Genomic DNA, 27068 nt, shown 5'->3' on the forward strand with positions numbered 1-27068 from the left:
TGTGCAGCAGCCTTGGAAAGCGAAGCAGCGTGGACTGGAGCATTGTCTTGAATCAATCAAACACCTCGTCTGATTTTGACGCGCGAAACTCAAATTGAAACACTTTCTAAAACTGGTCATCATCACCAAAAAACTGAACCAGATGCGATCAAAGTTTAACCATTCAAAGAATTCTGCATACTTCGAAATAAATGGTAATCAGATATTGCCAGATCAGGGCTGTATGAGGGATGTGGTACCACTTGCCAGACAAGCTCCAATAGTTGCCAAATATGTTATAAGGCCTTGTATTATCATGGTGGAACACTAAATCTTTCCGATTCGACAATTCTGGCAATTTTTCTTTAATTGCTTCATCCAGATTTATTAATCGTTGACTTGGAAGCTCATCAAACTTACAGCATGAGCTTTTTATCTTGTTTTTCAGCTTTCGATGTCATTTCCGCTAGTTACTTCTAAGGTTACGTCAATGCGACCAGTATCACGTGACGAAAGGCAAAGTACAGCACTAACATGAGTTAATTAAAAAATAAAACAACCCTCTCTGTCAGTAAAAAGCGAAAGTACTCAATTACCAACCTTATATAATAAAATAGAGCAGCAAGTTGATACTTTATTTAAAACTTGTTGAAACTTGTCAAAGACGCGCGTAGAAGAACTTCATCCCACGTGATAGTGTCAAAAGTTTCTAATTTATGCCGTGGATTTAAAACGCTATAAATCAAATTTATTTTCTGATAACGTTTCAGAATTTTTTCTCGGACTGCCTGAGAATTCATAATAAGCTTTTCAACTACTTTGTTTTAAGGTTATATTCAACAATTTTAATTTATACTTTGTCGATTAATTATATACTAAATATTAAGTTGATAATCGACAAAAATTTGCCATTTTTTATCTATGATACTTCTAGACTTTTGCGAGATTTGTCTTGTCGGAGTCTCGTATCGAAATCGAAATCTCGCAAACGAGAACAACACCAAGTTTAATACAAACACAGAATCGTGCTTGGTACTTACCTAATACTGCAAAATATTCTTGTAGATCGTTATCAAATCTCAATACGTCCGAACTTACTATTAGACGTATTGGTATTTTGCAAATTTCCAATAAACTTTTCAAAATATCTCCAAATTTAGGTATTTGTTTGAATCTCTCACTTAATATTTCCAATAAGGTCATTATATTCGGTAAATCAACTATCATCTTTACATAATGTTAAGAAAATTACAAAGAATAACGTGGTGATTAATAGGAGGGCTGCTACTTAAATATTTCGATTCAGGTACCTCCAAAACGCATAAACAGCTTCTTCAGATGTAGAAAAACGTTAACTTTTGATCTGCGGAAAGAAGAAGTAAACATCGGGTACCAAACAAGGACTGTACGGTGAATGCACAATCAATTCGTTGTTTTGACTGTTCAAAAACGTTTTTGGTTAATCTGATATGTGGTTGGAGAATAATTCATCTTCCGAGATTAGTTTCCTTGATTTTTTCGAACACTTTTTGCAAAACAAACACTGGTGCAACATTCAGAATTCCACGTTGCTCTAATGGAACGGTGGCAAAATGTCCAGGCAACCATTTGCTTTTGTTGGATTCGGCTCGACTTGAAAGACCCATACAATCGATTTTGTATACGGTATCTAATGGGAAAAAATCTTTTTGACAGCCACTCACGGTATGTCACTTGAAATATCACGAACAGAAACGATGTTTTCTTGCACAACACCAAAATTTTCGACGACCTTTACGGAATTCATCCTGTAGCGAAGTGCGACTACGATCATCAATTTCTCTAATTTTATCTCATCTTTGAGGTTATAATGCGCGTTGATCGCGTATCAACAGTACATAAACAAAGGGTACAATTAGTCTTACGAGCTAGCTTTTAGAATTCTTTTCCAAAGTAATCCACAAAGAGAATAGACAAATTTTGTAAGATCTATATTGCCTCAAACAGTTTGGGTCTATAAATGCTGTTGATACGAAATTAGGTCCTGAGAATAATTGGAAACCTCTACTGGAACTTATCCGCAAACCTTAGAATCGAAGTAGAACACACCTAGGAACTAAGAGGAGTCATCCAAGGCTGCATATGATCTGCACTCATTTTCAACTTGTACTCAGAGCGGAGAGACAGAAAATACTGTAGTGCTAAATAGATACAGACTAAACAACATCAAATATAGAAGATTTACAAATCCTGATGGATAGTGTCACCCATTACAGTCAGCAATACAGCCTGAATATTCGCCGGACCTCCTGGATAACAAATAAAGTCCTCAGAAGAACGAGAAGTAATGATAACCATAAAAACTTACAAACTACTATACTCCGAGATATCCTGCAAGGCAAAATATTTGGAAAAAGAGTTCCAGGAAGACGACTAACATCCTGGATTAAGTAACCGGTTCAATAAAATCTCTCTTCGTCGCTGATAGTCACCACAAGAAAAAGAAGAAGAGGAAAGTCGAAAGGAATGATCAATTGAGTTATTACAAATTATGGGAACCTACAGTTATGGAACTGTTGTCGCCCCTTCGTCTAATTCCCCATTTACATGAATTTAACAAGCGCTGGGCACTTACAGATAACGATGTCTGCAGTTTCTTTTCGCTTCATGCCCAAGCGACATTCCCAATCGTCCAAGATGCCTATAGTATGGTATATAGGCTAATAGTAAAAAAGGATACGAATCCAATTTTTGCTGACGCGATGTAACACCAAAGTAATTCAGTTAGTCTCTCGTCGTTTTTCGTTATTTCGCATTCCAAAAGATTAATTATCTTATTCAATAAATCGGAAGGTTTTGTTGGATAACTACACGCACAATATGTTTGATCCATTATCAAAAATTGTGAAACCTACGTCAAAAATAAAAGTTTTAACGTTCTTTATTGTTTGATAGATCAACTGATTGGAAAAGTGTGACGTCATAAAACGAGTTGGTGACACTGATGCGTTTCCAAACGCTCATAATACACTCCATGTTTCCCGCTCAAAATAGAGGAAAATTATTAACGTGGGGTGTAGGATTCTTATTGTTTATAGAGGATAAGATAACAATAATCTGTGGTGTAAAATTAGCTATTAAAAACGTAAAATGAACAGCAGAATTTCAATATCAATATTAAATTTTGACAGTGTAGCATTATAATCGTTCAGCTTATCTTTTGATCTGATACGTTAAAGAGCGCACCTCAACTGTTTATGACAGATGAAAGTAGTTCAAATGTATTCTACAATTGAAATTTTTAACCTCGATGTAAAGTTTATAAAAGTAATCAAATGATTGTGTTTTACCATGTTTTTGGAAATAGAAATCCATCGGTAAACGTATACAAATACTTACAATGTCTTGGTATTTAAATGGTTGAGAGAATAAAGAAGGTGAGGTTATGTAAAAATATTTTGTTATCACGATTATTTATATTCAAAATAACGTTTATAATGAAATTAGTACACTATAACACAGAATGAAAACCATAAGACCTAAATTAATATTGTATGGAAGATAAATTACCTTCAAGGTAATTTTTATTAAGTTGTATATGTGTATATATAATGAAGGAAATAATTTTAACACGTTGAACTTTGACCAGAATCTCGTATTTTCTGTATGGAGTGTAATTTTAAGGGAAAAACGTTTTTGTAATTAAACGATTTGAAAAAAATCATGTATTATATGCAATTTGTGTACTTGCTTTGGAGGTGAATTGAAAGGTGATTAAGAAGCACAAAATTATGACTAATTACAGTAAAGACATCATTCAATTGCAAAGTGTATGAACTAGTGTAATTATATTTATTTTTGTTAGTTCCTATGGGGAGAGTTAGGCTTTTAGTCTGTATAATTTACCCCAAAATAATCCTTGAAATTAGGTTTTAATTAATAAGAAGCCAAATTTAACAAGAATGCAAAATGACCAGTAACAAATAGGAGATTTCTTCGACTCAATTTTAATCTTTGTATGTCTTTATTTACCATGATAAGTAGTTTTTTATAACTGAAGATACTTGGAAAAGGAAAATTAATACATTCACACTTATTTTCATGTTTTTCACCAGAATTCCCTTCCAAGAAATTGCTGGTACTCTTTCGAATAGAAAGTGAATTTCTTATAAATGTTTTTCACCAGAATTCCCTTCCAAGAAATTGCTGGTACTCATTTCGAATAGAAAGTGAATTTCTTATAAATGCCACAACAACTACAAAAGTTTCTTGTTTGGGTTGTCTACCTTGCAGGAAGAACTAAATGCATTTTTTATGTATAATCATTTGGGCTTTATAAACAATTTAAAGCAACCTGTATTGTGAAGCCTTTGAATTGTGGAAAAATATAATTTGTAGGCCTATGGTGGGTTTTGGGTTTGTCGTTTTAATTTGTACCTATTGCAATTAGTTATTTTGAGAATTGATAACTAGGAACTCAAAAGGAAGGTAAATAATGAAATAAAGTAGAACTCCTCTATATTTTCTCTATTATTTATTATACAAACAATAATTGGCATAAAAAAATATTTAATAAATAAAATTTTTGAAAAATCAATTTTTCTTTGCTTGTTTCTCTTTAAAAATGCCAAGTTTATCAGAAAAATATTGATTGGGATGATTAATGGTGGTAGTTGGAGGTTGTCCGCTAACACACTCGAAATATTTACTACAAGCCAACTGGAAATGTCCTCCGTTAACTAAATCCATAACGGAGGATATTGCTAAAAGAAATAAAAAAAATTTACAGTATCTAAACCCCACTAACAATAACCAAGATTCAGCCAATGGCGAAAAAAACACTCCAATTTATCAAAATCTGAACTTCATTAAATATTTCATGATAAAAATTTACCTTGTGGAGCTAAGCCGTACTCTACTAATTTATTTTTCAAAATGCTAGGATCCCAATGTTTAAACGGACAACCGTGATGTTCCCCTGGTCCGACACTACTCATTATTATTTTGATACAACTATACGGAGAATAATTGGTCATGCCACCTGCTTTACCATACGAATGTCTGAATATGTACGAGTAAGATTTGTCGAATTTGGTCTCATCGATATTGGGGTTTTTAGTGAATTCTTCTCTCCAAAATTTCATACCGTCTTCATATAGCAATCCTGAAAGGGAGTAAATAAGACAGTAATTAAAAATAAAATGTATTTTTGAGGTAATTTAAAGATGAAATTTTTGCTGAAAAAAAAACAGTTATGAAGGAACTCACCAATTCCTTTGAGGAATAAACTGAGTTGCAGCCTTCCCTGATGTTTTAGATGATGATTAGATTTTAAAGTGTTGTACAAATGCCTCATGCAAAGCGGGAAATGCTGTTGAGAATAATTATCCAAATTGGCGGGATTGATACCATCTTTCGAATCTTCGACGACGTGTGTTTTCCCAGTGTATACGTTGTGGAGATTACACAATAATGAATTTAATCTGTCATCGTCTACAGACGGCAGACGTTGATTGTATGTCTGAAATTTTAACAGTTTCTCAACTAGTAGAGATTATTTCATAAACTTGACAACGCTGTTGCAGTTTCTTATGTGTTAAATTACGTCACTTAAATAACCAGTCAGTGAAAGACAGTTTTAAAGGGGAAATTCCAAATTTTATAAGAAATTTTTTACTTACGCTTAAAGATTCATTTAGGGATGCCCTAAATTGGGCTTGTATTGAAACTACCAATTCAGAAGTGGGAATATAAGCGTATCCATGTTCTAAAAACACTCTCCTATTTTTAATTAGTGATAAAACTTCTGTAAAAGGTACTTTGTAAAAATCGATTGTGTTAAAATTAGTTTCGTGTACACCTAAAAATGTTAATCAATATTTACCTGGAATATTTAACATAATAATATAAAAAAAAATAATCAACAGGAAATTAATTAACCAGAAAAAAATTAATTTGAAGATTATCTAATATGTATTTTCATTAAATTGGTATGATAATAAACATGTAAATACAGATAAATTGGTTGTAATTAAAACGGTTGATATATTAAGAAGTGTCATTAACAGTAGACACATTTATTAACATCCATTAAACCAAAAAAATGTCTGACAAAATCGTGAATTTAGAAGAAATGGAAAAACTAGCAGACGATACTGATACATTAATTATTGATGTGAGAGAACCAGATGAAGTTAAATCAACAGCTTTGATTGGAAAAAGTGTAAACATACCATGTATGTATGTATATAAAGCTTTTACTTTTTACTTCTTAGACCTTTTTATATGTTTTTCGTGACAATTTGTTTTGATTTCAAGTTTCTTTTCTATGAATAATCAGTTCAAAATAATAACAAATAACAAAATTATCTTCAAATTTTCATAGAAAAAGAGACACTAAAATCATGAAAAAATGATCACGTATGTATGTGAAAAAAATAAGTTGTAATAATAAACATAATAGGCGTTTATAACCTGAATTGAGATTCCTACATTACATTTTTATTTGAATTTACTCAACGAGAATATTCAATGGAGGGATAGTTGACATCTAACATTTATCTTCTTTTTTTAAAACACCAGGACAAAGTTTTAATACAATTCTGATACTTGTAGTTAAATAATATTCAATAATAGAGATTCGAATCAACGGTTCATAAAAAAAGATAATCATATGTAAATATAACATTTTAAGAATAAAAATAAATTATTGAAATTTCTAACAGAAATCATAAATACTGGCTGTATACTCTACGCATACGTAGATATAATTATCATATTATTGACTTACTTAAATTTCTGGGTTATATGAAAATTAAATAAATTCCTTTTGACATGTTGAGTTTAATTAGTAAAAGAATCAATATTTCGAGCGTTAGAAATCTAGCTATGGCAACTGTAGACAAAATTGTTCATATGGAAGAAATGGAAAAACTGGCCAATGATAAAAACGTACTAATTATAGATGTTAGAGAACAAGATGAAGTAAAATCTACGGGAATCATTGGATCTAGTGTTAATATTCCTTGTAAGTTTATGTAGGGTTTTTAACGAAATTCAATAGTAAATGAGTTTTTGAATGAAACATTATAAATATAATGAAAATATAAGAAAAAATGGTTGTTCCAGTGAATAACCTTCAACACGCACTTAAAGATGCTCCAAAAGAGGAATTTAGTAAATTATACGGTCGTTCTAAACCCGTTTCAAACAGTCCAATGATATTTTACTGCTTAAAAGGCCGTCGAGCCTTACAAGCACTTGAATTAGCAGAATCCTTAGGATTTAAGAAGTAAGTACATAAATTTAAGGTTAAAATACACTATTCACGAATTTAATGAAATTTTGTTGTAAACATTAGCAATATAATATTCAATAGTTGATTTTGTTGGAAAAATATAAATGCATTTAATCCCTATTTAGTAACACTGAGAAACCATGATTAAAATATTAAGATAAAGGGAAAATAGATGAGTATGGAACTAGCACATGAAATCTAATGGAAAAATAACTTTTGTGGGTGTAAATCAAAGATTTAGTTTTCCAAATACTAATTATCAGAAGAATATGCTTCGAAAACAAATACTGTTTCTTCTATTAACAAAGAAATGGTAATATTGTGGTTGTTAAATAATTTGATAGTAGTACAACTGTATATTATATGAGGATAATTAGAAAACTGAAAAAGCAGGGTTTTTTCAAGGTTCTAGTGGACTGAATAAAGAATGGTTTTGTAACATCAGTGAATAATTCCATTTTGTAAATTCGGTTTACATGTAGATAAGTTTTATTATTTTTTCATTATATTAATGACTAAATTCAAAATGACACAGTTTACATTTGACGATGTTATTTTTGAGAAGAAACAATGTTTTTTAATATGTAATAAACATTTTCTCAAAAAATTCCTTATTTAAAATTGTTTTAAATGAGTTTTTTCGTTAGAGATTCCTTGTACTTTAATCTTACGTGTATAGATATTGAAGCTGTTCATTTTCTAAACATATTTGTTCGTTTTGATGAATTTTTAATAAATATGTATGTGAAATTCACCTGTATAGATAATAAAGTTTATTATTCTTATTATAGCGGAAGATATTATAAAGGAAGTTGGGCAGAATGGTCCAGCAAACACCATTAAGTATTCTGTACACAAAAATTGACCGACGATTAGGTAAATTGTATACAAATAGTGAATTTTTATAAATACGTAGCAATTATTAATGTAATTTATACACAAAGTCTTAGTTTATTGTGATTAATTTCAAAAAAGACAAAGAATTGTTATTACAAATATATGTGATTTTTATTGATTATTTGTTTATTTCAATCATCCATTAGAGTGCAATTAATAAACCAAGGTTTATATTGGACTTAAAAGTTTATTATACACCTCATGTGAACTGTTTTTGACATCTACAACTCGCTTTTAACCACCAGATTTGTATTGAACTCCAGTATCCCTAGCTTCAAGAAGGTTAGACACCTGATACATATAAAAATGATATAATTTACTATTTAGCTAGAATATAGAAAATGAAGCTTATGTTGAGAAACTGAAGCTGCTGAAAAACAAACTAATAACAAGAACAACGAAGTTAGAAGGATTCCAATAACATCAATCGTAACTTCTGAACAGATTTGTTTAGAAGAAGCAGACAAGAACTGAGTTACTTTCTAGGAACGCAGAAAAAAAATAGTCCATTTATTCTCGAAATAATTGAAAAAGTTCTGAAAACCTGTATCAGAACGAAAAAATTAGTCTTACAATTCATTGGAGCCTTCGATTCGGAAAAAAATCTATTCGATTTGAGAGAATTTAACATAAACAAAAATTTTAGGTCTTCTATTGTGGTTACTAACAATTATTGTGAATATTTTCTAGTATATTTATGAAAAAACAGATATATGAAATTTTCAACTCAAATTAATAATTCTTGTGACAAAAAACGAGTTTAAATTGAAGCATATATCATTAAAATATGATTGAAACAATATTTTCTAGCTTCTAAACACTTTTTATGTACCTAACGTGATTTTTAAATAAAATTTTATAATAAAAAAAGTAGTGTACATACCTACAGTGGCTGCTAATACTTTAGTTTTAATTTTTTCTTTGGCATCTTGTGGAATCGGAAGATACGTCAGATTATTCAGTTCTAAAAATTTCATGATACTCTGTTGATTTTGAACTAAAAATCTCAACTTGAACCACTCCAATTCTCGAATAAGAAACCATCGTCTTAAATCTTCTGAACGACAATATGCGAGTCTTAATATAAAGTGTGAATGGTGATCAGTCCTTCGTGCTTGTGTATCTTGTTCGGTTTGCCTAAACACATGATATGAAATTTAATTATTTTGATTTATATATTGTTTATTACCCGTTGTAGCCGAGAAGTAATCGTAAATATCTTTTCAGGCCGAGTTTAGCGAGTTCTTCTTTAATATAACTTTTCCAGTCTTCTGAAAATTGTTTATGTCCTCTAGCAGATGCTTGTTCTATTGTTCTTAATAACTGTAATCTATCTAAAGCTAATTCTTCAAATTCGTTTAAAGAAATTGTGTCTGATGGATTTGTTTTGTACATATTTAAATCGTGAGCGAAAACTTTTGCAATGTCTGGATTAAGCGTAATATTATTTGCTTTTCTTCTACCCGCAGAAAAATTCATTTTAATTTTATCAGTATTAATTGAAAATATATGAGCACTGTTTATTATCTAGTTTATTTATACTTTTCCCGCCAATTAATTTATAGGTTATTCTGATATTCTTGTGCAACTATTCTAGCCACTTAATCGACGTGTTTGTTATATGGATGGAATCATACTAGACCCAGCCCAATTTCTTGACATGATAATCGCAATGACATAACCTTAATAAGTCAAAAATATGAATCGTTTTAAAATTGTAAACATAATATTTTAAAAATAAATCGAGTCTGTGATTATATATGTGCAATTTATTTTTAACAATGAATCTGTGATGTAACTAAGTTTCAAATTATCTTCGTATCCAGGTTAGTTTTTTTTTTAATTTTTTTGTTGTATTGATAATTTATCGCTGATTCACATTAATTTGCTTCATTGGAATAAATATATACGTAGATGAATATATATTGTTATTTCTCAATAGAATATGTCTTCTCAGTTGATATTTTTTTATCATTTAAGTCATTGAGCTCATTATGAAATGTGAATCAACTTGTTTATGTTTTTTGTATTTTTTGTTAATATGTATGTTTATTTGAATCACTTTTGTTATTGATAATTCACTATAATAATGATTCAATTTAACTTGATTATCGATAAAGAGTGGTTGAACTAATTTTCCAGTAGAAATTGATTCTGCTTTGTTAATCTTATTTTCGTTTCATTATAAACTTTTGTTGCTATGGTAATTAATATATAAAGTAGTCATCCTTGGCATAGATTAATATAATACTAATAAAATCTATTGATCCATATGTATTCCAGATATTTAGGTTGAATTCATTTCAATAAATAAATTCTGGAACCAATTGAGATTAGCACACCTTGTATTATATTAAATTGATTATAATTGTTAACCATATTAGACAAAACATGTTTTTATAATTCCACAGTCATTACATTATGAAGGTCATAAATAGTTTTTTCATTATAAACATATGGTAATTATGGATAATTTTTTATAGAAACCAAAATATGATTTCTATAATTAATAGTACAGTCCCAATTCGCTATCTCTTATAATTACTGTTTTATTGTACTTTATCTCACTTGATATTACAAACAAATACTGTTTATTTTAAGAATTAGAATAAAAAATTTTAGAAAGTAACCAGATTCTTAAAGTTCAAAATTTTGTCTCATTGCTTTTATATAAACCAAATCGAAGTACTTGACTTCATTTAATATCCATAAAATTTTTTTTCTTTATTTATTGTTCATTGAATACTTCATGTTAAAAATATAATATTCAGTTAACCTAATATTCAATACATTATTGATATTATAGAATTTCAAATTTTATTATTTGGTATCGAGGCCATAACCATATCAAGTTGAAGAGCGCGTATAAAAAAGAAGAAGTATGTTATTCAATATATTAGTGGCAAACCGGTTTACATATATGAATTCAGGTTGTGGACTTTTTTAATTATTTTCGAGTTATTTTATTACATAATACTGTTTGAGATACAGCGTGAAGAGACATTGATGCAGGAAAATCTGGATGTAGGTGAAGGATATATTTCAAAAAAAAGTTTTCTTTTCTTCTTCATATTTCTCATATTTATTTATTAGCATAGATTCATCACATCAGGAATATATTAAAATTTGACTTAACTACTTTTAAAATTTCTTTTGTCTGATATTTCTATATTTAAAATTATATGTGTGAAATTTTTAACAAACTTATCTGTGATAAAATATACTACACACGGCAGTGCACTTTGTTGTATAATTTTTATAACTGGAAGGCTAATAAATATTAGGAAATATTACGATTTCGATCATATAAAAGTATAATAATAATAATTAAATGCGATTTTTATTTAAAATTTAATTGCAACTACTAACAAATAGTTGCAAAATCAAAATAGTGCATATCATGGTTTGATATTGAATTATAGCTTTTATTTAACAAAACTATTCATTCTTTTCTTCTACTATTTCCCTTTAGCATTGTACTATATTTATTTTTGACTAAAATAAAAGAAAATTTAGTAGAAACTGTAATGTAAATGCCAGGGTCCATTGAGTAGGTTAGATTTACAATAAAAGTCGCCATATTGTATAAATATAATTTATAACACTTTAGGCTCGATACGCCTCTGAACCAATACACTAATTAACGTAGTTCAAGTCATTCTTTTGAATTTATACGGTTTGTAAACAATTTTTTCTTATATTTACATAATATACGCTAGTTTTGGAGAAGTTTTTGATTTAATACTTTCACAGATTTGTATCAAGTGCTTAACCTCACCCACCCTGAACTAACCTTGCGCTTAACTACTTGATGGTAACAATTTTTACGAATACATTGAGTGATAGTTACGCAGTTGATTTAATGTAACATTTAATTCCAAGAATACAGTTTTTAAATATATTTTCTACCTGTGCTTTGTAACTTGTGCAATATTGGAAATTCCATGTAGTTGGGACGAATGGTGATTCCCTGCAACACGATCTAAAGCTAATATTTCGTTCGCGTATTAATATTGATGAATTTACACGTTATTTTATTATGGTATGCATGAATTGTTCGATTTAAAAGTGTTTTCGTGATTGATTTGTTTTTTCAAAATTGGTTTGCTAATGAAAATAAAACAAAAGGTAAGAATTATATTTTGTGAATATAGCGTTTTCTAATACCTCAATTGGTCTTTCTATTCTAATATTTCAGAATATATATATAAATACCAGGGCGTTTCAAAAAATGTAAAATACACAATTTTATTAGTACCCCGGTAAAAAGTTTAGCCAGATATAATTTGCGCTTGGACTTCATTTTAACGTGTAAAAAATTGAATTGCACTGCCACTGCCCATCCTTGTTTTTTTTTGTTGTTCAGTAAGAATTTTTGGTACCCAACGTGAACAAAGTTTTTCAATAACAAAACTGGCGTCTACATCTTTCATTGAACTGTGTGATCCATATTTTAATCATTGAATCACTCATAGCATTTTCCCCGTAAACATCTCCGAGATTTTCCGGTAAATTTCACTCGAAAACAATTTCCCTAGGCCGGTCCTGTCCAGCTACTGTGGAATTTTAAATATTCGGCGAATTCGCGCGGCGTCTTTCACATTTTTTATAAATGGCGGAACTCGTTTGATGTTTATTTGTATAATTTTTTTAATAGCAGGCGGTTTATGTACAGTATTTCTTCTAAATAATTTCTAGGTTAGTCTATTTATTTCTTATTGTTCTAGAACTTTGTAGACTTGTATTTAGGTATATAAATGATTTGTGTAAACGCAGTTAGTTAGTTTTTAATAAATAGTCGTAGTGAAATATTATAAATAGTGTGTGAATAAATTAAGATTAAAGGCAGCATCTATTTTATTTCAATATACTTGGAACTAAATTAGGAAAGAGAGGCGGTTGTGGACATGCAGGGAAGTTTCTTAGTAGCTAAAAACTCGCGAATCAAAAGCGACCTTTAATTTGGCGTGTGTGTTCACATAAACGAGAAAAACAATGATCGTGACCTTGATGATTGCCTTTTATTGGCGGGCCTTTCTAAAGCTTTGAAAATAATCGTTTTTCCATTTGGAATTTTGAATTTTCGACTGAGGAATGGAAAAAACACAGAATTTTTAATTGGAAATAGCTGAAAGTCACTTGGAACTAAATCTGGAAAGTGAGGCGATTGTGTAACTGTACTCTCTTTTATTTTTTTTTGGTCTCTTCTCAATTATTTGTGTTCTTCAATATTTTGTAGCTTTTTCTATCTGATTATCTTTTTAGTGTTGTTTATGATTCCTGAATATTTTCCCTTGGCATCTGTCGAGTCAGTTTTTAGTGTACTCGGTCTTACTAGATTCCTTATCACCAGTTTCTTTTCACACCCCTTATCGAACCATTCTTTTTTGCTTGTTTTCTTCTTTAAACCCAGCGTTTGCTTTGCCACCAGTCCTATTAATTTTTCTACTTGTATCCACTCAATTTTCGCATTGTATTCTTGGTAGCTGTTGCTCGTGTGTAAATTCTCATAACTTCTACTAACTTTTGACGTTTTCTTTTTGTTAATATATGGAATTTATCGATTACTTTGAACTAATTTTCTATACATATTTTTGAAGTTACCAAATACCCGCTACTGGATTAAATGCGGCACTAAACAGTGTTGTAATTCGTTTTTTCCAAATCGGATTATACTTGAACGTTTTATGTAATCATCCTAGTGAATAAACTACTATTTCAACGGCTTTTTTAGTTTCGTTATCATATATTTTTATTAGAAACTGATAATATTGATAATGAAGGTCAATGAAGATAATCTCTTCCACTTCAATTTTAATTACATATGCACTTTACAACAAAAATTTCTTGTTAGATTAAAAAAAATACCCTAGATCAACAAATCTGGATGGTTTAGATTTTTTTGTGGGAGAACATTCGTTGTTACTAATTTTGATTTACTGCTTATAACGACAACTGCGAATTTGTCTGCATGGATTGTTAAGCGTTAAGAATATGGTATGAAAAACCATTATCTCCAACAATATATCTAATAGTTTAACACGATTTTACAAAACAATTCTTAAACCTGATCCAGACTCTCCAAGATGGAACGCGATTGCAGTTTTTACGGCACGAGTCAAAGAACTTGAATAAATAGTAAATCGAGAGTGTGGATGGCTAGAACTGCTGCAGCCTCCGGTCGTCAAGTGTCTAGAACCTCTAGGAAATGCTTCGCAAGAGTCCGAATCAAGGATTAGCACTAGGTGCGTTATAACAGTTGTTGGTGCTCTTCAAACTTGTCGAGAACCTCTAGGAGTCGCTTTGGCTAGAGTTTGGTTCAAACATTAGCATTATTGTGTGTTATAGTGGTTGTCCAACTTGTCGAGAGTCTCTAGGAGATGCCTCGCGAGATTCTGAACCCAACGTAGCATTATTATGTGGTGTAGTCGTAGTAGGTGCTGTTCTAACTTGTCGAGAGTCTCTAGCAATCGCCTCGCGAGAGTTTGGTGCTAGCATTAGCACTAGATGCGTTATAACAGTTGTTGGTGCTCTTCAAACTTGTCGAGAACCTCTAGGAGTCACTTTGGCTAGAGTTTGGTTCAAACATTAGCATTATTGTGTGTTACAGCGGTTGTAGGTGCACCTGCTGCTTGTGAAGAGTCTCTAGGAAGCGCTTCGCGAGATTCTGGATCAAGGTTTAGCATTATGGTGTGTTATAGCGGTTGTTGGTGCTCATCAAACTTGTCGAGATCCTCTAGGAGTCGCTTTGGCGAGAGTTTGGTTCAAACATTAGCATTATTGTGTGTTATAGTGGTTGTCCAACTGGTCGAGAGTCTCTAGGAGATGCCTCGCGAGATTCTGGACCAAACGTAGTATTATTATGTCGTGTAGTGGTTGTAGGTGCTTTTCTAACTTGTCGAGAGTCTCTAGGAAGCGCTTCGCGAGATTCTGGATCAAGGTTTAGCATTATGGTGTGTTATAGCGGTTGTTGGTGCTCATCAAACTTGTCGAGATCCTCTAGGAGTCGCTTTGGCGAGAGTTTGGTTCAAACATTAGCATTATTGTGTGTTATAGTGGTTGTCCAACTTGTCGAGAGTCTCTAGAAGATGCCTCGCGAGATTCTGGACCAAACGTAGCATTATTATGTGGTGTAGTGGTTGTAGGTGCTTTTCTAACTTGTCGAGAGTCTCTAGGAAGCGCTTCGAGAGATTCTGGATCAAGGTTTAGCATTATGGTGTGTTATAGCGGTTGTTGGTGCTCATCAAACTTGTCGAGATCCTCTAGGAGTCACTTTGGCGAGAGTTTGGTTCAAACATTAGCATTATTGTGTGTTATAGTGGTTGTCCAACTTGTCGAGAGTCTCTAGGAGATGCCCCGCGAGATTCTGGACCAAACGTAGCATTATTATGTGGTGTAGTGGTTGTAGGTGCTCTTCTAACTTGTCGAGAGTCTCTAGGAAGCGCCTCGCGAGAGTTTGGTGCAAGCATTAGCACTAGGTGCGTTATAACAGTTGTTGGTGCTAATCAAACTTGTCGAGAACCTCTAGGAGTCGCTTTGGCTAGAGTTTGGTTCAAACATTAGCATTATTGTGTGTTATAGTGGTTGTCCAACTTGTCGAGAGTCTCTAGGAGATGCCTCGCGAGATTCTGAACCCAACGTAGCATTATTATGTGGTGTAGTCGTAGTAGGTGCTGTTCTAACTTGTCGAGAGTCTATAGCAATCGCCTCGCGAGAGTTTGGTGCTAGCATTAGCACTAGATACGTTATAACAGTTGTTGGTGCTCTTCAAACTTGTCGAGAACCTCTAGGAATCACTTTGGCGAGAGTTTGGTTCAAACATTAGCATTATTGTGTGTTACAGCGGTTGTAGGTGCACCTGCTGCTTGTGAAGAGTCTCTAGGAAGCGCTTCGCGAGATTCTGGATCAAGGTTTAGCATTATGGTGTGTTATAGCGGTTGTTGGTGCTCATCAAACTTGTCGAGATCCTCTAGGAGTCGCTTTGGCGAGAGTTTGGTTCAAACATTAGCATTATTGTGTGTTATAGTGGTTGTCCAACTTGTCGAGAGTCTCTAGGAGATGCCTCGCGAGATTCTGAACCCAACGTAGCATTATTATGTGGTGTAGTCGTAGTAGGTGCTGTTCTAACTTGTCGAGAGTCTCTAGCAATCGCCTCGCGAGAGTTTGGTGCTAGCATTAGCACTAGATGCGTTATAACAGTTGTTGGTGCTCATCAAACTTGTCGAGAACCTCTAGGAGTCACTTTGGCGAGAGTTTGGTTCAAACATTAGCATTATTGTGTGTTACAGCGGTTGTAGGTGCACCTGCTGCTTGTGAAGAGTCTCTAGGAGGCGCCTCGCGGGATTCTGGACCAAACGTATCATTATGGTGTGTTATAGAGATTTTTCTTTCTTCAAGATTAAAATCTGCGTTTGGAAAAGTAGATATTTAAGTGATTATTGATAATTAAAATAAAATTTTATCTTTAAGTAAATTAAATCAATCAACATACTTATAAAGTATCTATTGCTTTTTCGAATTGTTTTTGATAAAAAACTAATTTAAGTATTTGATAAGAAAAAATTATTTCAGTTATATACGAGGTATATTCTGTAAGTTCTGTCAGCGGTAGAGCTGCGTTTCTTTGATCAAATATTTGGCTTCCTCATCATCATCATTATTGTCAGCTTTCTCAATTATTTTCTATTTCTGCTTTGATTTCTCAAGGTGGGGTAAAATATACCTCAAAATTTACGAGATTGAGGCTAAAACTTCTTGCTCAAAGAGTTCAACCTCATTTCAGCACTTTGATAAATTGGGAAATATATTTGCACACTTTTTGCGTCCATTTATTTATGAGAGAGTATAAAAATAATAAATCATCCGTTATTTATAGACGTATCATTTTTTTCATAAACATTTAAAATATTTTCTTCATTTCGAATGTTGTTTGCTGTCGGAAATCCTCATCTCACAGTATTTTTGTAGTTTTCCTTTCAAATGATTTTCTTTTTAAAATTTTGGTGTCGAGAAAACATAATTGAGAAGATAAGAAAACTGGAATTAGAAAATGGATATGTAGAAATCAATGGCGACTGGAAATCGAAAACTATACTGATAATTTTTCATGCTGCATGTAGTGCTGCCCATCAGACTCGAAGGATCGTTAATGTATTTGGTGGGATTGTGGAAAATCACGTCTTTAATTTCCATATATTTCGATGGCCGCATTTCTCTTAGTGATAATAATAATTACAAAATTTGGATAATGTTTATTGAAAATATGCACTCTAAATCGAAAAATTCATTGATTAAATGAATATAATTTTGAAAAACTAAAAAACACGCTTTTAAAGCACTTCAAAAGTTGAAAATAATTTTTAAGGTAAATTTAAAACAATAATTAATAAAAATACTAGTATGTTTGTGAAAAGAGCGTCGGGCGTCGTACGAGAAATATATTTTGAGCTTATTTTAAAAAGAATTATTCCCAACTTTTGAGTTTCATGTACTTTAAAAGCGTTTTTTAAAGTTTTTTCGAACTGTATTTATCTTTCATTTTACATTATACCATCGTATAATAGCTACGCTGCTTATATATTTACATCTCGTCGAAACTTATATCCAGCCGTCACGATGTAGTTGGTTAGGTTGTCGAAGTGATTTCCAACACAAAGATCGGAGGGATTTGAATCCTCTGTCTAGTCCTCGTAGATTAGTATAGGAAAAATCTATTTTTATTTTGTAGAATTTGATTTTATTATTCAAAATAGTGTTTTTATAGTACGATTTGTCTTTAACCTCAAAATAGGCTGCAGTTTCGACAATAACCGCTTCTTAGGCGCATAATTCATGTCTAACCAGTATCTTTTTGTGGTCTGAAAACGAAAAAAAATCGCTGGGAGTCAGATCTGTAGTAAAGGTAGATTTTTTGTACAAAAAATAAGTTTTTATTGACCTGTCGTACATAAACATAGACTATTTAAATGTAAAACGGCTTCAGAACAACGCATCTTGTCATGGCTTGGCTAAAATTCAACAGATCTAGCATCTAGTGTCTTTCTACTATTCCCTAACCTCAAAGTTTCAAGATTTTCTTCAGTCGACGACGTCTACGTCTATTTAGATCAAATTATATTATTTGCGAGGGCTAAAAAATGAAAATGTTTCGTTTTTGGTTAGATCGGAAAGTTTTTGCTTAACCCTCGTAAAAGTGTTATCGGTCGTGTTTAAAATCACACGTCGTATGTTTCAATAATTATGAATCATATCATGGAATTATTCAAACTATTTTTTGCGGAAATTTATGAAATAGGAGCTGGAATAAGTATAAATATTAAAAATTGATAAATATAGATTGTTAATAGGGTCATTTTAATCCAAATTTGGTAATTAATTGATTTAAATTCTTATAAACATAAAGCGATGGTTGAATTTTGCAATTAGTTTGACGCGATTGTTGATACCAACACACAGTTATTGGATGGTGAACTTTTATTAATAATAAAATTGTGAGGTTTCATCTTTTTTTTGTATTATCATGGGTTTAAAGGAAAATATTCTGGTATTTAATAGCGGAAATAGGTAAGTTGATAGGTTTTATCTTAACAGATATAATTTACGTAACGTATATTGTTAATTTCGTTCAACTTTTATACAAATTTTGCATTTTCTCACCAAAAAATGACGAAAATTCAACATTCAAAATATTAAAAAATATTTCTAATTTGAAATAAATAACGAAATATCATAATCCGGAAGATAACGTTGAATTTTCGACTGTCTAGCTGTCTAACTTCCATGATATATATATATATATATATATATATATATATATATATATATATATATATATATATATATATATATTTATATATGAAAATTATCCAAAAAAGTTGCTACGCAACCTCAATAAGATCTTATCCAAACCTTGAAATCACCATAACCTGCCACAGACACAACATCAACCCCAGTAAATCTTTTCGTCACTTTAGAATCACATTAACCCATCACAAACTTAACAACAATCTTAACGAGATTTTTTCGTGACTTCAAAATCAACATAACATACCACAGACTCAATAGCAAACTCAACAAGTTCTTTTCGTAACTTTGGAACCACCACAATACACCACAGACTCAACAACAACCTCAACAAGTTCTTTTCGTAACTTTGAAACCACCCTAATACACCACAAACTCAACAACAACCTCAACAAGATCTTTTCGTAACTTTAGTACTACCATAATACACCACAGACTTACCAAAGTGTTTTCGTTATGTTGGAATTGCTGTATCACACCACAGACTCGACAACAACTTCAACAAGTTCTTTTCGTAACTTTGGAACCACCCTAATACACCTCAGACTCAACAACAACTTCAACAAGTTCTTTTCGTAGCTTTGGAACCACCCTAATACACCACAGACTCAACAACAACCTCAACAAGTTCTTTTCGTAACTTTGGAACCACCCTTATACACCACAGACTCAACAACAACTTCAACAAGTTCTTTTCGTAACTTTGGAATTACCATAATACACCACAGACTTACCAAAGTGTTTTCGTTATGTTGGAATTGCTGTATCACACCACAGACTCGACAACAACTTCAACAAGTTCTTTTCGTAACTTTGGAACGACCCTAATACACCACAGACTCAACAACAACCTCAACAAGTTCTTTTCGTAACTTTGGAACCACCCTAATACACCACAAACTCAACAACAACCTCAACAAGTTCTTTTCGTAACTTTGGAATTACCATAATACACCACAGACTAACCAAAGTGTTTTCGTTATGTTGGAATTGCTGTATCACACCACAGACTCGACAACAACTTCAACAAGTTCTTTTCGTAACTTTGGAACGACCCTAATACACCACAGACTCAACAACAACCTCAACAAGTTCTTTTCGTAACTTTGGAACCACCCTAATACACCACAGACTCAACAACAACCTCAACAAGTTCTTTTCGTAACTTTGGAACCACCCTAATACACCACAGACTCAACAACAACTTCAACAAGTTCTTTTTGTAACTTTGGAATTACCATAATACACCACAGACTTACCAAAGTGTTTTCGTTATGTTGGAATTGCTGTATCACACCACAGACTCGACAACAACTTCAACAAGTTCTTTTCGTAACTTTGGAACGACCCTAATACACCACAGATTCAACAACAACCTCAACAAGTTCTTTTCGTAACTTTGGAACCACCCTAATACACCACAAACTCAACAACAACCTCAACAAGTTCTTTTCGTAACTTTGGAATTACCATAATACACCACAGACTTACCAAAGTGTTTTCGTTATGTTGGAATTGCTGTATCACACCAGAGACTCGACAACAACTTCAACAAGTTCTTTTCGTAACTTTGGAACCACCCTAATACACCACAGACTCAACAACAACCTCAACAAGTTCTTTTCGTAACTTTGGAACTACCATAATACACCACAGACTCAATACAACCTCAACAAAGTCTTTTCCCTATTTTGGAATTGCTGTAACATATCACAGCTGCTTCCAGTACCAATCGAAATTAAGGCCCGGCATAACTTTATTTTCGAATCAGATTTTTTTTGTATCTACAACTCCTGGACTATAACGTACTATCATAACGTAACCTACATCGTGATAGTACGTAATCTCACGTGATCTTAATGTGCTTAAATTTTCTGAGATACGTTTTACGTCGATTTAAATATTTTACCTTGCATGTACGCAAATAAATTATTTTCAAGATCTCTCTAACTGATATTTAAGAACTTCGTACGTAAATCTTAATTGATAGATAAATACCGATTCTGCTAATAAGTTCAATTAAATCGTACGCGGTCGGTATTCGAGTAAATAAATTTGTTTCTGCGATTTAGAGTTGTGCAATTTATAAATTTCGTTTTGTAGTCGTACGTACACAATTTTTGTTATCGTGATTCAATATTTTTGCCATGGGTTTGAAAGATAGGAACATCTTGACTTTTACTGCCAAACAGAGGTGAGTTCTTTCTAATCAAACTGTCATTAGATTCATTACAAGGGGTGTTTGAAAAGTTTTAGATCTAAACCTATAATAAACCATCCATTTTGAACGCTTAGTTTCTATTTGACTCGTATAAATGAGTCGTTGTTAAGATTTTTATGAAATTGGTTAAAATTCACGATTTGGTTGATCGCCCACCTTATTCACTAGATCTGGCACTAGGCTACTTTTTTCTGTTTCCTAACCTTAAAATTTAAATTGCAAGAAATTTTCATTAAACGAAGACGTTTAGGCATATTTTGATGGGAACGTTTTTTAAACTGGACATCCTGTATATTTCCCCATATTTAGATATATAACGAACCCTAATTGTCACATTATCAAATTACGAGGGGTATTTAAAAATATATATCAATTTTCGTGTCGAAAATAGCTGCTAATTGGGACTTAACTAGTGCTAGTCAAAAATAATGTGTGTTTCCAATGTCCATTTTGTTTATTAAATACAAAACGCCTCGATGTACACGGATCTGCATGTAATTTTCGTGGACTTTAAAAAGGCTTTCGATTTTGTCAACGGGAAACGAATAGAGCAGGCGATGAGACAAAAAGGGATCTCAAAATTTATTAAATTGATAAATATGACGATGAACAATTCTTGATGCCAAAATTTTGACAGAGAACAAAGTTGAATCAAGTAAAAAGAGGAGTTAGGCAGGGAGAAGGTCTTTCAACGAATCTGTCTGAAGAGGATCATCGATTAAAGATCTTGAGAAAGATACTGGAACCGATGGAAGACTGTACAATCCAACTTGACAGAGCCGATCGCCAGATTGTTATCAGCAAATCCACCGATAGGTCCACAACCCATTATTGGTGTAGCCAAAATTTTTGCCATTACGTTTCTCAACCGAGGCTTTACCTGCAGTTCTGTGAGCAGTACGTTTCTTTTACCACAGATGGGGGGGGGGGGGCTAGCCTAACCTGAGAATCCTTGAGCCGTTCAGTCCACCCAACAAACCATACAGGCAGAGAGGAAACCAACAAAACGAAAAGCATGCTTCGTGTAGCCGAAATGAAAACGCTCAGGACTATAATGGGAAAAAAAGGAGTAGATCGAATCAGGAACACTGACATCGGGGAAGAATGCGCGGTGCGAGACATCGTAAGATGGTGGAGACAAAGAAAAAGATACGCCAATAGGGAAAAGAGAAAACCACATAGAGATGGATGGACAGCTGGCAGTCCACCTCCCAGGAATTGATACAGAGGAACCTGCAAAACTAACAGATCTTGAGACCTTAAAAATGGATAAGAAAAAAAACGTCTCTCAACAGTCTGCTTGGACACATATAGATGAGTCTTTTGGTGACTCGCTTTTTAAAAGGTCACGATCATCTAAGACGTCATCTCCTCATCATGGGCATTGCGGATGGTCCAGAGTGACTCACATTGACGGAGTTTAAATTCTTTAGCAATTACAGTGACGTTAAAAGGCTCAAGACTTTGGTAATTTCAACTGGACCATGACGAAGGGTTAACAGCCATTGACCGACCATTATAAAAGGTACCAAACTTAAATCATTGGTCTTTTCTGCGTTAAATTGACTCTTATTGCTTACCATTCCAAAATATTTCCATGATCGGATATGGTGGTAATACGTTGTTGTCTATGGGATTGGATGTTAGCCGCGTTCGTAAAGGGAGAGGGAGTGATCTTTAATCTAAAATCTAAACAGCGAAAATCAATAAAATTTATCGTTTTAAGTGCTCCGTGTTTGCAAATAAAAAAAAACACACGTGAACTGATTTACGTAACATTTGACGTTTTATCTAATCTAATGTGAATCTAATATTCGATCAGATTAATTTGGAATCATTCAAATTTCCATAATAGACGCCGAATTTTGATTTGAACGATGGTTGACACAATTGAAAACTCGTTTTGAAGATGCCTAACATTGATTAACAAATTTTCCTGGTACGAAATGGATAAGTAAACAATCATGTATAAGTTCGACAATATTGACATAGAAAACACTTTTGACAACGTTCATAAACCTTTCGAAAAGTATCGGAAACTGTACCTTTTGGAATCGATCGGAAAACAGATGTCAAAAGTCCTTGGATGACCGATACTTCCGAAAAATGAGGACACGCTCAACTGTACCAAAATACGCCGTAGAAACTGCGTTCACGGAACCAATTCTTGATTCCATCGTTGCCCAAGAAGATGATGAATATTTCCTTAACCTTGAACTAGGTGGGTAACTTGACAAAACCGATCGCCAAAACCGTCTCTCAACGTTCTGCTTGGATAGACAGTCGCTAAGACGACATATCTATATCATGGGCATTTGATAGCGGAAGTTTTTGGGTCGCGCGGTGTCACTTGGAATTAGGATCGAAGCACCAGGTCACATCCCCTGTGACGACGTCGTCGACTGATTCGATCATGACTCATCCTTACGTTTTAAGACGTAAACACAATTTCTGGTACGAATTTTTGTATATTCATTGTTATAAACTAATTTTACCGTACTATTTTTAACAAACATTCGAATAATTGAATATTTTTTTATTTATAATAATAGTGTAGATATAAAAAATTTGATTAGATTTAGATTATTTCCTTTTCCTATTAGGAAACTTCCTCTAAAAATTCAATGAACATAAATAGTTTACACTTGAACACTTAAAAAATAGTGACACTACTTTAATTTATTAAATTGTGCATGTAAAAAGTCGTTTATGGGTAAAAACAATCAATCAACGACCGTAAAATGGTAAATGAAGCACCATCACTTCCTTTACCTTCATCTCAATGACTACAACCTCGAAAATACTATAAATTAGATTAAAATACGAGATTGAATCAATAGTGATTAGTGGGCGGGACAAGAAAATTGATAAAATGTTAACTGTTATCAAAAAGTAAGTATAAAAATAGAACATTCGAACTTATTTTCTGGAAGACAACTTTAAGGTTATATAGCTGGTGAAATTCGCGTCATCTATTGCCGCAAAATGTAATTATCTGCTGTTACCTTTTGATAACTTCGTAAATAAACAAATAAATCGGTTCCTTCTACTGTAGTACCTGGCATGAGTTAGATATGGCGGTGGTAGTTTGAAAAATACCAATAGAACGTTGGTCATCGTTATGTGGTAATTTGAAAGGTTTTAGCTCAGCCAATATAAAAGCTGAACTAGATTCTACTCTGGGTGAGATTGATCCTTCGTTATTAACAATAAAATATTGTATGGCAAAGTTTCAACGAGACCGTACGACTTTCAAAAATGAGCATAGCAGTCGTCGACCAAATGTGGTGACTACTCGAGTAATTTTTAAGAAAATCACTGGATGATCGGCGATTATAAGTGCGCGAGCTAGTAGGTATTTCGAAAAGTGTGATACATTGCAAATCTATTGGAAATTTGGACATGAAAAAGCTGTGCGCAAGATTAGTACCGCGTTTTCTCACAATGGAACAAAAACAGATGTTTCCATCTAGTTTTTGGCAGTTTAAGCCGCTGTTTCTTAACCATGGATGAAACGTGGATCCATCACTTCACAACCGAAACAAAAAAAAACAATCAAAACAATGGACAATAGGGGGAACCGGCTTCAAAAAAGGAAAATCCGGATCCAGCGTCGTTTCAACGAAGACATCAAGCAAAGACGGACGCATTTGGCTAAGAAGAAAGTGATGTTTCATCAATGGACTAAATTAAAGATTGAAAGAATGAATTGCTATTTCATGCACCCTAATCACCAGATTTAGCACCCTCGGATTATTATCTATTGCCAGACTTGACTCGCTGGTCAAAGATTTTCCAACAATGAAGACGTGATATCAGCAGTTAATGATTATTTTGAAAAACTCGACGGTTCTTATAAAAAGAGTATCGAACTTATTGAACATCGCTGGGGAAAGTGTATGGAGCTGGAAGGAGATTACATTGAAAAGTAGAGAAGCAGCTGCTATCAACCAAGAAGATTGAACCGTCGACCCGAAGGAAAAGCGAATTATTCTACATTCTCCACGAACACGCTGTGCTTCTCCAAAGCTTGCAAACACCTGGACGAGTTACTCTATGTTCCCAGTCGATATTCTCCGAATATTTTCTGAGCCTCCTTATTATTTTGCTCCATACCACAAGTGCACATTCAGCTATGTCTAAGTCTCTTCCTGGGGTTGATACCTCCAGGTATTTTACTGAATTACATATGTTCACAACTGCTTCGGATTTTGTACCAGGCATATTTTACTAAGATTCCAATCTTCTTTCACTCTACCAAGCAACCAGGTTTTATACCACCAAGTGCAGAAGTGACTTGGCCTTTCCTCAATGATGATATTTAGAGATGCAGTTCCTGCACCTGCCAGAAAATGACGTATGTTTGTGGAATATTTCGAAATTCAAATGAGTCATAGTACAAAAATGTGTAAATGTCTCGGACTTTTTTAAAAGAACGGAAATTTCAAATTACTGGTGAAAGATTTATACCATAAGGTATTTCTTCGACTGATACCCAGTTATTTCCTCAATTCTCTTCATGGTAAAACTGCTTAGTGACTTTTTGGTAGCGATACTGAAGGTTTAACCATATGGCTAGTAGATCCTAGTTGGTGTTCTGAAAAATTGTCCTGCTACTTCTAGGTGTGTCATTTGGGATGCTTCCCATCTCAAGGCTTCTGTCATAAGTGACCTTGAATGATCAAAAGGCTTTTAAAAACCATACAACGAAAGGATTAGACGGAACCACATAGCTTTTGAGTAAACGAACGTATTGTTGAACAGATTCACCAAGATGGTAGCCTCAAGACATTTAATTTTACGAACAGATTCAATATAATTTAGTAACTAGTATTTAAACCCTTTTTTTTTAACAACCCGGTGCTACTGATACGTGATATAGAAACGTTTGTTTTTAATAATGACGAGTCTTATCGTATATAAATTGTTTTTGTTATTATCAACTTTGGATTGGTTATAATCGTCATGTCTTTGAGTCTAGAACATGTTTTTCTTTAGAAAATCAACAATTTGATATTAATTTACTGCCAGTAACAAGATAATCCTTAATCGGTATTGAGTTTGTTTAGTTAATAGTGAAATTAAATTGAATAGAAAAAATGGTAAAACTACGCGAAACTCACAAAAAGGAAAGGAAACCCCTGTTAATGAGGAAAACTTTCCAATCTTACTCAAGGTATACTTTTTTAAACTATATGATTATTATTATGTATGCGGTGCCTGATTTATAATCTAAAGAGGATCGAAACTGAACGCGACTTATTCCAGCTGACTTAAGTCAAATTATTTCTGTTACAATCGTGATTAAGATGCCGTAGACCAAACGCAACTGATTTCCCGATATCCCTAGGCAACCCCAAACTGGTTTATATTTTGAAATATTGGATCTTGAAGCTCTAGGATGATGATCTCGATAGTTCTGTAGATTGAACTGGATACATTTTTCGGTTGCGTAAATTTCTACTTGGTGTATTGCCCAGGCTTTCAGAGTGTTCGATTCTGGGCCCATACACTCCCATTTCAGTTCTTAAATCCGTCCATATAACATTCAATGACATTTCTTGTATGATCCCACTCTACAGCTTTGTTTTCACGTAATTTTTTCGATCTTTATCATGAGGCAAGTCCAAGGTTTGGTCATTATTTAGTGACGATTTTTTTATCTTATTCTTAGCCTATTAACTGATTTTTTTGCTCAAACCTTGCAATAATATTCGCCGTTGTTAGTTTTTCCTTTATCAAGATAGTTAATGGAAATTATCCCAAAAAACTGACGCCTGCAGATGGAACCGGTTTTCCCTTTTCAGCCCATTGTTTTTTTTTGTTACGGATGTGAAGTGATGGATCCATGGTTCCATTTTAAGCAAACGCGGCACCCATCTTGCGCAGATC

At 33.0% G+C, this 27068-nt stretch overlaps 3 protein-coding genes across 7 annotated transcripts in view; 2 read left to right on the plus strand and 1 right to left on the minus strand.

The window, feature by feature from the left end:
• Positions 1-4326: 4326 nt before the first annotated feature.
• Positions 4327-9775, minus strand: LOC130449279 (DNA primase large subunit-like). Its single transcript, XM_056786998.1, has 6 exons — positions 9342-9775; positions 9036-9289; positions 5640-5818; positions 5227-5479; positions 4853-5122; positions 4327-4721 (listed from the first exon to the last, which is right to left on the minus strand). The coding sequence occupies exons 1-6, from the start codon at positions 9629-9631 to the stop codon at positions 4552-4554; spliced, it is 1416 nt and encodes a 471-aa protein (XP_056642976.1). The 5' UTR covers positions 9632-9775; the 3' UTR covers positions 4327-4551.
• On the plus strand, positions 5815-8270 carry LOC130449280 (rhodanese domain-containing protein CG4456-like). The gene is made up of 3 exons (XM_056786999.1): positions 5815-6985; positions 7087-7249; positions 8047-8270. Exons 1-3 carry the CDS (start codon positions 6793-6795, stop codon positions 8096-8098), a joined length of 408 nt encoding a protein of 135 aa, XP_056642977.1. The 5' UTR covers positions 5815-6792; the 3' UTR covers positions 8099-8270.
• Positions 9776-9837: 62 nt separating the features above from the next.
• LOC130449268 (solute carrier family 26 member 6-like) overlaps positions 9838-27068 on the plus strand; it is a 38125-nt gene continuing 20894 nt past the window's right edge. Inside the window, exon 1 of one of the 5 annotated variants that reach the window (XM_056786978.1) lies at positions 9838-9978. Coding sequence is in view for 3 of the 5 variants with exons in the window: in XM_056786975.1 (XP_056642953.1) it covers positions 26276-26352 (77 nt within the window). In the remaining 2 variants the exon portion in view is untranslated. Of the gene's footprint in view, positions 12281-18525; positions 18716-20848; positions 21150-26133; positions 26353-27068 lie in introns of those variants that run through there. The other 4 variants (XM_056786979.1, XM_056786977.1, XM_056786976.1 and 1 more) reach the window with 4 other exon arrangements.

This window comes from Diorhabda sublineata, chromosome 10 (genome assembly GCF_026230105.1).
Source record: "Diorhabda sublineata isolate icDioSubl1.1 chromosome 10, icDioSubl1.1, whole genome shotgun sequence".
NCBI lineage: Eukaryota > Metazoa > Arthropoda > Insecta > Coleoptera > Chrysomelidae > Diorhabda > Diorhabda sublineata.

Bases quoted from the DNA above. Each gene is read 5' to 3' on its own strand.
- LOC130449280 (XM_056786999.1), top strand. From the start codon at position 6,793: ATGTTGAGTTTAATTAGTAAAAGAATCAATATTTCGAGCGTTAGAAAT. The intron at 6,986-7,086 runs GTAAGTTTATGT...TGGTTGTTCCAG, and splicing joins ATCTAGTGTTAATATTCCTT to TGAATAACCTTCAACACGCA. The intron at 7,250-8,046 runs GTAAGTACATAA...TTCTTATTATAG, and splicing joins GAATCCTTAGGATTTAAGAA to CGGAAGATATTATAAAGGAA.
- LOC130449279 (XM_056786998.1), bottom strand. From the start codon at position 9,631: ATGAATTTTTCTGCGGGTAGAAGAAAAGCAAATAATATTACGCTTAAT. The intron at 9,290-9,341 runs GTAATAAACAAT...TCATGTGTTTAG, and splicing joins TTACTTCTCGGCTACAACGG to GCAAACCGAACAAGATACAC. The intron at 5,123-5,226 runs GTGAGTTCCTTC...ACTCCCTTTCAG, and splicing joins TTTATTCCTCAAAGGAATTG to GATTGCTATATGAAGACGGT.